Consider the following 11,340-nt stretch of genomic DNA (forward strand, 5'->3'; position numbering starts at 1 on the left):
AGAAACCATTGTCTTGAAGCCTGTTTCAAACCATAGATTGATTTATTCAATTTATAAACCATATCCTTTTTCCCCCTTTCAAAAAATCCAGGAGGTTGTGACATAAAGATCTCCTCATCAAGTTCTCCATTCAAAAATGCAGTTTTGACATCCATCTGATGCAATTCCAGGTCAAAATAAGCTGTCAAGGCCATTATCACTCGCATGGAGTCCTTGGAAGAAACTGGTGAAAAGGTGTCATTGTAGTCAACACCCTCCCTTTGTGTGAATCCCTTTGCAACTAATCGAGCTTTATATCTCTCAATTCTTCCCTGAGCATCTCTCTTGGTCTTAAATACCCACTTGCAGTTTACTGGTTTAGTGTTATCTGATGGCTTTGCTAAAGACCAAACATTGTTTTTTGCCATTGACTCAAGTTCCTCCACCATGGCTTGCTGCTATAAGACTGCTTGAGGGCTTTTGATAGCTTGCTGATAGGTCATAGGATCATCTATATCACCATAATCAAATTCTGTCTCTTGAAGATACACATAGTCTTGTGAGATCACAGGTTTCTTGATTCTGTTAGACTTCCTGATCTGTGGTTGTTCAGTCAAATTCTCATTTGTTTGAACATTGAGATTTTGATTCTGAGTCTCTGATCGATTCTCAATGCTTGCTTGATCATTGCTCTCAGCTTCTGCCATATCATCATCAAGATCATCGGCATTTGGATGAGTTCTTTGCAATACTGGTACTTGATTGTAGATTAATTGAGAACAGCTTTCTGATTGCACCATCTCTTCAAAATCGAATTTTTCATGTGCCATATCTAATACATCTTCATCCTCCAGAAAAATGGCATTGTGAGTTTCTTGAATCCTTGTGTATGCTTGTGTACAATAGAATTTGAAACCCTTTGACTTTTCTAAGTAACCGATGAAATAGCATGTAGTTGTTCTTGGATCCAATTTCTTCTCACTTGGGTTGTAGAATTTTGCTTCAGCTTTGCATCCCCATACATGAAAGTGATTGAAGCTTGGCTTTCTGCCATGCCATAATTCAAAAGGTGTCTTAGGCATGGATTTTAAGGGCACTCGATTTATAATATAGCTTGCAGTTTTCAATGCCTCTCCCCAAAGAAAATTTGGGAGCTTGGATCTTGAAATCATGATTCTCACTATTTCCATAAGAGTTCTATTCCTCATTTCTGCCACTCCATTATGTTGTGGGGTACCAGGAGTGGTATATTGAGCCACAATCCCTTGACTTTCAAGAAAATGAGCAAATGGACCCTTTTGTTGCCCTGCTTCTGTATGCCTGCCAAAGTATTCACCTCCCCTATCTGATCTAACAACTTTAATCACATGGTTTAACTGTTTCTCAACTTCACATTTGAAGACTTTAAAACATTCAAGGACTGCCGATTTCTCACTTATTAGGTAAACATAACTGAATCTCGAGAAGTCATCTATGAAGCTTACAAAATAAGTATTCCCACAAATGGTTTTGACAGGAAATGGCCCACAAATATCTGTGTGAATGACCTTGAGCAATGCATTACTTCTTTTAGCATCTAATTTTCTAGTATTAGTCATCTTGCCCTTGATGCAATCAACACATTCTGCAGCAGTTTTAATGTCTATTGCAGGGATCAAATTCATTTTAGACAACTGAAAAACTCTTTCTTTTGAAATGTGTCCTAGCCTCTTATGCCAAAGTATAAAGGATTGATCAGAAGCATGCATCCTCTTAGTTGCAGTATTTAAAACATGTAAGTCCTCAAACTCTACATTGCACTGTATTTTCCAAAGATGGTCATGCTGAAATGCTTTTCCATGTAAAGACCCCCTTTTGAAAAACTTGACACACTCATCATCTCCCACAAAAACATGCCCTTGTTTAACCAGTTTTGATGCAGAAACGAGATTTCTTCTCATTTTGGGCACATATAACACGTCATTCAGTTGCATTGTAAAACCAGTGTCTAATCTTACTTTGATAGTGCCTATGGACTCAACAAAAACTTTGGTTCCCTCTCCAACGAAAACATTAAAATTGTTTGTCTTCTTTTGTTCTTTAAAACCATGCAAAGTGTTAGTGATATGCACAGATGCGCCGGTGTCAAACCACCAAGAGTTTGTGGGAATATCAACAAGGTTTGTTTCCTCACAGACATAGACATCAATTCTACCTTTAGATCTCAGCCACTCCTTGAATATTTCGCAATCTTTTCTATAGTGACCCTTAGTCTTGCAGTGATGACATCTAATCTTTTCAACACTTTTAGTTTTTACCTTAAATTTATTAGACTTAGAGGAATTGAAACTTTTAGCAGGCACAATAGATTTATCATAAGATTGTGGTTTAGAAGATTTACCAACATTGGACCCCTTCTTTCCTTTGGCAACTTGGACAAAATTGACAATTTCAGGCTCTTTTCCCTTTTCTTGTTTTTGTCTGTTCTCTTCTTGCACGCATTGAGCAATGAGTTCATCCACTGTCCAAGTCTTGCCTTGAGTGTTGTAGGACACTTTGAGTTGACTGAATTTGAGCGGCAATGCTTGGAGTATCATAAACACAAGTTGTTTCTCTCAAATATTAACTTCCATGGAGTTAAGTTTTTCAGCTGCATCAGTCATTTTCAGAATATGATCTCTGATTGATCCTCCACCTTCAAATTTATAAGAAGTCAAGAGGGACATATATTGAGCAATCTCAGCCTTCTCTGATTCTTTAAATTTGTTCTCAATGGCTTGGAGATAATCTTTTGCAAGAGCTGACTTCTTTATCCCACCACGCACAGTGTCTATCATACCACTTTCTAGTATCGATAGTGCCACTTTGTTGGCCCTGGTCCATCTCTCAAAATCAGCCTTCTCAGCCTTAGTGCTTTTGTCTGTTAAAGCCTCAGGTTGTGGATTGTTAAGAGCAATGTCATACTCATTTAGTGTCAAAAGAAATTCAATCTCTCTTCTCCATCTTTTGTAATTGCTTCCACCAGTGAGTATTGGCATTGCTGCTAAGTTCAGTGATCTTGGTGAAACTGCATTAGACAACAATGAAATCATCACTATGAATCTTAAAGATTCTTGATTTTAGTCTTTTCACTACCAAACTTATTCATTGAATCAACTTATTCATACATATGATCTGGTATTTTAAAGACACACATAGAATAAGCAATTCAACGGGATTCATCAATATCTGCATTAGAGTCACCACAGATTGCACAATATACATATATATAGTCTCTGATATCAGATATATAAGCGGAAGCATCTTTCAAGAACAATCTGTATTACTTTTGACTTATGCCAGATAATCATACATGAATCATGTCAATGTTCTAATCCTAATCCCAAATAGTCTATATAATTTGAAATAAATTCGAATTTCAAATTCATACCTTTTGTAGTTAACTTTCAAGATTCGTCAATTTCAGCATCTATTTCGACTAAGAATCATGAATCAGAGAAGTAATTAGGAAGAAAATGGTCGATCTCAGATGATAAGAGAGAGTCCTCTTCGAAGAGCATACCAAGCGACACCGTTTTTACCTTTTTTTTTTATGACTTGGCTAATGGCTATTTTAACGAAAACGGCACCGTTTCTAACTAAAGGCTCTAAGAACCCTAAAAGCCCAGTTCGAAACCCAGGTAATATGTTTTCATGCATTTTTTTTTTGTTGAATTCAATGGTTGAACCCTACTGACTCTGATACTACATGTAAGAACAAGTTTATAACACCTTATTCAAGAATCAAAGATTCATCCAATTGAACCACAGCCAATACAAATTTTATATTTTAGACAGATATGAGAGTCAAAATCCTTTGAAACATACCTGCACTATTTGATCCTGATGAAGAAGCCATTGCAGCCTTATTGCTCAAAACCTTCTCCTCTTTAACGATAAGAAAAACTCTTCTAATCAATAGGTCTTAGAACTCTACAAGCTTACAATCGCAAGAGCAGGGGTTTGAGATATATATATATATATATATATATATATATATATATATATATATATATAGCATTCCGCTGTCCATTCCCTATCAGAACCGGACTCAGACTCAAAGCTACAAACCAAACAGAATTATGAGACACTATAAAGTTCCAATACCGAGTCTTATTCCAAAACCAATTAGAACTTCTCTCAATCCTGTTAACCCAAATCATTGAGGATATCTTAACTACTTTAAACAAAAGACTTTTCTATATCAATCTTAAACGATATAACCGGTCCCAACCTATATTTCATACTCACAATCTTACATGGAGGATTGGGTGATCAAGTATTAACTCATGTTAAAAGAAAAGGTAAACCATGAAAATCCCAAAGTGATATCCCATGACCTACAACTATTTTCTTATCAATCAAATCATTATTGGAAGCCTACTCGGAGTCTCCATCTCTTGGAAGGTAATTTTGGAGTTGTTATTGATTTTTGTGAATTATTTGATATGGGTTCTGTTTATTTGTGGAGTTAGAACTTATTTATTGAAATTTTTTCTTTACTGTTGATTTTAGGAATTGATTGATAGGTTTGGTTTCTGGATTCTCTTTCTTTGTGGAATTTTTTGATGATTTTAATTCTTAAAATCTGGGTTTTGTTTATTGATTGCAGTGTTGTATTAATTTGCGTTTTGTCTATTGATTTCAGAGTTGTATTAATTTGCGTTTGATTGGAAGGGCTGCAGAGATTTGATTCAAATTGGTGGATTTGGGTAAGAAAGAAACCTAAATCTTTTCTTTTGGTTTTAAAGCTGAACGGACATGCTATGTTTTTATACGTGTTTAGATTTACAAAATTTTCTTAACATGCATGCTTCAATGGTAGAATAGAATGGATAGAACATGTACGGTAGCTCGCTTTTAGATCTTCATTTTAGGTTGAACAATTGTTTTCTTATATATCTTAATGGTAGAAGAGAATGTATATATCTCATTGGTTGTAATGGTAGAAGAGAACGGACATATACCATCGGCTATAATTTATGTTCACAAGATTTTGATATCATCATTTTGAACGTTTTGCAAGAGAATATGTATAGCCGCATGGATAGGTGTAGTGGAGAGTCAACTTTAATAATTCTTAATCCCATTCGTTACATATCTGGTAGAAACACTATCAAATTGTACATGCAGTATCTGTTGCTGCAGGAGGAGGTTGGAAAGGTATTCCTTAGCAAAATTGTTTGTATAATTAGGTATATACAGGAACCTTTTAGGACTGTAGCCTTTTGTCGAATGAGCTTTCCAATTTATGATGGCTGCCTTTAGAGTTAGATTGGTTTAGTTAGCTATTCTCAGAGGTATGACAGCAATATGCATCAGTTGAGAGGAATTCTGCTCTTCTCGAACATTTCATGCTTTATGGTCTTTGTACTTTGGTTGATAACTTTTCACAACTTTTGTTCTTCTCTTTAGTTTTCTTCATAGATAGTGTCCGCGTTAGTGTAATTAGAGTTAATCATCTGATACCAACAAGCTAAAATTCTATGTTTGGATTGTGTAAGAGACTCAGTTCTGTGAACGTTCTATTTACTGTGTTTTGTACTGCGATGATTGGTTGATTTATCTGTTCGTTTCAGAAACTCTGTTTTTTTTTTATTTTTTTTTGTAAATGAGTATATTGTATGTAAAAATCTTTCTAATGTTTTCATTGTAAATTTTCGTATTTTTCTATGATACAATCTTTCATACAATTTTTAATCCCAAATTCATAGAACTTGACATAGGCAGGTTTTTGAACTGTTTTCCCATTTCATTTAGTTATACTTTTGATCATCAATTTTGGAGTTGATTTTTTTATTTAGAGGGGTGATTGAAAAAAGGAAGTTTTTATGTACGGAATGACTCATAATTTGGTATGAACTAAATCGGTTTTTCTTTATATAGGTCAACATGACTGAATATATTAGCAGACTTGCAGTCATTGCATACATGGAATACAAGAAGGTTTCCAATTTGACACATTTCAACATTTTCGATTTTGGATTATTTGCACAACAATTGAACATTGTGCTTGATAAAACTGAAAAAAGGAAAATCAAGATAGGATTCTTGGATTTGTATCTGTATGAGCTTTGGTTTTAGTGACTTCTTAAATTTGGTCATGATTGACCGCTTTTTTTAACTCCGCTTAAATTGTTTTCCGGGAACCAGTCATTTGTGTTGTTTCTTCTCTCAACTCTTCGCTCTTAGTTATCTTACTGTTGGAGTATGGATCTTGATTGATTTGATTGTTTTAATCTAAACTATTGGTAGTGATCTTTTATTTAATTATCATATTATTGAAAGAATGGCTTAGTACAATCAGATTTACAAAAAAAAAATAATATCATCAAGTTCTCTGTTACAGTATGTTGAGAATATGGATCTTGATTGAATTGATTGTTTTAATCTAGACTGTTTCATACAATTTCCAATCCCGCAGCAATGTGGGGGCATAAATCTCTAGTAAACTCTAAGTATTAGTGAATCTATCGTTTTGATAGGATACGCATCATACGAAACTAATTTCAACGATCAGACCATCAAACTTGTTTGTATATGCTTCAAGATCGCATACACCAAAAATCGTAAAAAACAAACATTCAGAGATCAAGTAACGGGATAGAACTTTTCGATGGTTATAAACGAAAAATCACAATTTACCAGTTATGTTAACTTCGATTTTGATGATTTTTTTACAACTACACTCCTTGACCATATATGAATACAATGAATGAATTCGATTTTCAATTTAAAATATTTACACAAGTGGATACCACAAAATCTTATGTTATACTTAATAAAAGTATAAATAAACTCTAAGTGTTAGTGAATCTATTGTTTTGATGGGATACGTATCCTACAAAACTAATTTCAACAATCCAACCGTCAAACTTGTTTGTATAAACTATTTCATTTTGCATATCTTTGCACATTTAATATTTTGTAATAGACTAGTAGTGTATGATGTTTTTTTATTAGACTCTTATTTTCGAGTGTAGATGTAGTACTTAAAAAACAAATGTGTTTTAATGTTTTGAAGTAATATTTATGAGGCAATGTGTGGTATGTGCAAATTTATGAAAAAATATATTTTTTAACGGGTCATAACGGATGTGATATGACACGACTTATTAAGATAACATATGTGATATGACACGACCTGTTAAGATAACAGGTGTTACATGAAAACGACACGAACATGTTGAAAAATATTAGTATTTTGGTTTATTTGAATGTTTGGTTTTCTGGGCTTAGCCCGTTAGAATTAGGTTTTGTTAGAAATTAGGGTTAGTTTATTATAAATAGAGTGCTTTGTTATTCAGTTGAAAATCAAGTCATTCACAATGTAGCCTCTTAGGGTTTTGTAGCCGTTTCAGCATTCTCTATTTGATATCAATAATATTTCTAGTTTTGTAATCCGTTTGTTCGTTCATTGTGGTATGCGCACTCTGATATTCAACTTGGTATCAGAGCAGGTTCAATTCTTCGGAATTTAATCTGTTCTAGATGGGTATCAATTTGTTCATCCGGTTGCCCACCGCGACGATCACTCGAGTGCTTGGACTGGTGATCATTAGAGTGACGTTATGACAGTTGGATCTTTTGTTTTTTGTTCAAGTTTGTTCGGAAGTTGGAATTTGTATTGGCATGTAAATTTGGCATTGGCATCGGCATCGGCATCGGCATTGGCATCAGAATTTGAAGGCTTGCATCCACATCTGCTTGTTGGCAAACTCATGTCGTGTACTGCCATGAGTTTGACGGGGGATGTTGGAAAATATTAGTATTTTGGTTTATTTGAATGTTTGGTTTTCTGGGCTTAGTCCGTTAGAATTAGGTTTTGTTAGAAATTAGGGTTAGTTTGTTATAAATAGGGTGCTTTGTTATTCATTAGAGAAGAAGTCAAGCTATTCACAATGTAACCTTTAGGGTTTTGTAGTCGTTTCAGCATTTTCTGTTTGATATCAATAATATTTCTAGTTTTGTAATCCATTTGTTCGTTCATTGTGGTATGCGCACTCTGATATTCAACTCAACATACACGATCCGTTTGCCAAGCCTACTGCCAAGGCTCTTCTTGAGAAAGAGAAGGCTTTTATCAAAAATATATATTTTTTAAGACAAAAAGGAACCCCAACCAAAGGTTAGGAGATAAGAGATATATAGGGAGGGGAAGAGACGAAATAGACCCAAGGACAAGGGCAAAAGTAGGCAACATAGTTTTTTTTTATATTTTTCTCTTTTGTAGTTAGGGTTTTAAGGTCTAGAACCAACTATGAGAGTGAAAAGTCGTGTCATGTCACTTGTCCGTCAATATTGAAGGAAATTTTGTGAAAAATATGTTCATTTGAGCAACATCTATAGCATGCAATTAACAAATTAAAGGCGGAATCATGCTTGCATGCACTCAAAACAAAACATTACCCATTAAATTCAAAGCCTAGTAGTTAGGTGAACAAAGACTCAACTCAAAAGAAAGTGAGTTGAGAAATTTATACCTTTGTAGATTCCTCTTTGCAAAAGCAAAGGATAATCACCCAAGAGATAGGGCTTTCATTCCTTGCTTCTTAGATCCATGGATTTGGATGGAAGAATAGGTTTCTCCAAGTTCTCAAAATTGAGAACCTCTAAGTCTCCACACCAAGGTAAGATTTTAAGAAGAAATGGGTGACCTAGAGGAAGTAAGATTGCTAGCTATTTTCCTCTTGGGTGGCGCCTCTTTAGAGAGAAAAGAGAGCTTGTGTTCTCATCCTTTCCCTAAAAGAAAACCCTAAATGAATTTTGGCTATAAAGTCATATTTATACCTTCCTTCATTGGAGTGGCAAACTTGTAATTAAAGCAAGTTCATTACCCTCCTCTAAATGGCCGGCCTTAAGGGTTTATTGGGCTTTCAAGCCCTTTGTTTATTCAAGTTGTCATACAACTTGAGTTAATGGGCTTGACATTCAAATCCCATTGGGCCTTGCGGCCCAAAACTAACCCTAGGTCTATAACAGTTATATGAGACGGCTTAAAACAATAATCTATGCCCTTGATATTAAACTATATTAGTTTAACATGTGAAATGTCCGTAAAGTATCATCATATGATTGGTTTTAGGGCACATTTCCAACAAATATATATAGGGGTGTGCTATCCACACACCCCTTTTTACTTCTCTCACATCTCTTGTTAATTTATGTCATTTGATCTTCTTCAATTCATCTGATCCGATGGCTGAAAATTAAAGGGTGTGAGAGAGGTAAAAAGGGATGTGTGGATATCACATTCCTATATATATACAAGGCCCTAAAGGACCTCTTGTATTTGGGTGCATAAATATGCACTGGAGATTTAAATGCAGGAAATCTCTTGCATGTGTCTTGGGCGACGCGTGTCATTGATAATTGTTCTCTTTAATAAACCGAATAAAGAACTTTTTGTTTTTGTTTTTTTTTTTTGTAAACTAACGAATAAAGAAGTTAGAAGGAGAGAATTTCCATCTTCCTTCTAGATATAAAAAGGGTGACTACTTACTGAAGCAAAAGAAACTTTGGCAAGCTTCATTTCAATTGGAATATAATTGCTTGCTTGAAGTGAAATCATGGGATCATTGACTTTCTTTTAGAGGAAAATGATAAATATGCACTTTTTTTCTCCTCCTACATGTCATTTGTACATTGTTTTATTTGATTTGTTCAATTCGGTGACAAAAAAATAAAAAGAAGTGTATTTGAGGCAAAAAGAGCATGTGAAGATCAATCCAAGTCAATGCCGAGATTCACGTTAGTATCTAATTAGTGGTATTTGTAGATTCCCTCCCCCTCCCCCTCTTTCAATCTTCTAAGGAGTTGCCACTTATTCCCTGAACTTTAATTTGAAGTTTAGTCAATTGATCCCAGAACTTTTATAATTGGCCAATTTTTCCATGAACTCTAATTTTAGCCTTTACCCCCTGAACTTTTATAATTGATACACCCTAACCTGGAATGTCTGCCTGGACTCCGAATCAAGATGTGCTAGCCGACACTAGGAAGGTGATGAAGCCATAAAGTGTAGTGAAGTGAAAAATGTGAATAAATTTAAATCTAAAAGTGCCTAAATATGAGAGTGCACTAGTGAGCGGGAATGAACCCATTTCACACGTGATGTCAGAGCATAAGTAAAGATAGGAAAAGTAGAATGAGAATTATACCATCAAAGGTAATCTCCAATACCTGGAGGGCGAAAAAATAAGGGTGAATGGGCCTAAAAATAAAACTTTGTAAAAACCTTTTCGAAAATATAATAACCCCTCGCCGTAAAACAAGTATAGTTTCCAAAATTTACATACTACGTATAGTATGAAAATACTACCGTAGACTGCAATATCTCAAGAATTCAATACGTCACAATTGTAAATAAACACCTAAGGTCCAGTAATCATATAATCTCGCATAACAAATATATCATATTGAGTGCTCATCGACATATGTTGACACACGAGTTCATGCTAAGATATTCTGACATGAACATCACTGGGTGTAATAATGATATACGCTATAGTACTACAATCACGTGAAGACTGGCACTATGTGCATCGCATATGAGTCCTAATTGCCTATAGCATCTAGGACAGGACTGGCACCTACAATGGATCCAAGTGAGTGTACGGTGAGATGTGAACATACACGTGAAAGACTGGCCTTGGCCTGGGCAAGTACTAACACTGGTGCAACAACGATGAGCAGATAACGTAAATAAAATCATACAGCGGTATATCAATAATTTAAGTCGACATAATACTATTCACTTCCATAAATATAAATAAGGCATCCCGTAATAATATGCATACCTGTGCATCCCGTAGGATTCATAATAATCTCACAATTTCAATCATCGCGACAATTCTCATAACGTTAATTTAATTATGGCATCACTTAGAAAATGCATTATTAATCTATGTATGGAAACTCCAATAATATATATACTATATAAAAGAAAAGACCCATTCACAGATACTTGCGACACAAATGTTCGAACGAGGGAAGCCGGAGTCTTAGCTAGTAATCGCACCAAAATCAGGTCAAGTCATGGTCAGGATCTGTCGGAAAAAGGCCTACAACTATTGTTGTCATTCCCTGAAAATTGGGGAGACTTCTTGAGTTAATTACTTGGTCAGATTTGTTAGACTCTCTTGGAATCCTCTCGAATTTCGAACGGAGCTCAGCTTCCTAGCCAAGAGCAAGGGGTTTAAGAGAGAAAGACTGACAAGAGGGAGAAGGAGAGGATCTAGGCGTTGGTTTGATGAAGTTCACCGAAGAAGATGGCGAGTTGGTGGTCACTATCCTTGACGCTAGTGGTTGCAGAGGAATGAAAGAGATTGAGAGAGAGAGAGA

At 35.2% G+C, this 11,340-nt stretch overlaps 1 protein-coding gene and 1 long non-coding RNA gene across 2 annotated transcripts; one reads left to right on the forward strand and one right to left on the reverse strand.

The window, feature by feature from the left end:
- Window positions 1-2,573: 2,573 nt before the first annotated feature.
- On the reverse strand, window positions 2,574-3,856 carry LOC139197755 (uncharacterized). The gene is made up of 2 exons (XM_070825711.1): window positions 3,826-3,856; window positions 2,574-3,025 (listed from the first exon to the last, which is right to left on the reverse strand). Exons 1-2 carry the CDS (start codon window positions 3,854-3,856, stop codon window positions 2,574-2,576), a joined length of 483 nt encoding a protein of 160 aa, XP_070681812.1.
- Window positions 3,857-4,257: 401 nt separating this feature from the next.
- LOC103410185 (uncharacterized) lies at window positions 4,258-6,149 on the forward strand. Its single transcript, XR_525310.4, has 3 exons — window positions 4,258-4,404; window positions 4,646-4,709; window positions 5,884-6,149. It is a non-coding gene; the product is annotated as an uncharacterized lncRNA (long non-coding RNA).
- Window positions 6,150-11,340: the final 5,191 nt, after the last annotated feature.

The sequence above is a fragment of the Malus domestica genome, chromosome 07 (genome assembly GCF_042453785.1).
Source record: "Malus domestica chromosome 07, GDT2T_hap1".
NCBI lineage: Eukaryota > Viridiplantae > Streptophyta > Magnoliopsida > Rosales > Rosaceae > Malus > Malus domestica.

What these genes read in the sequence shown, in the direction of transcription:
- LOC139197755 (XM_070825711.1), bottom strand. Translation starts at nt 3,856, where the DNA reads ATGGCTTCTTCATCAGGATCAAATAGTGCAG. An exon ending in ATCAGGATCAAATAGTGCAG is followed by an intron (nt 3,026 to 3,825) that starts GTATGTTTCAAA and finishes TGTCTAATGCAG; the next exon opens with TTTCACCAAGATCACTGAAC.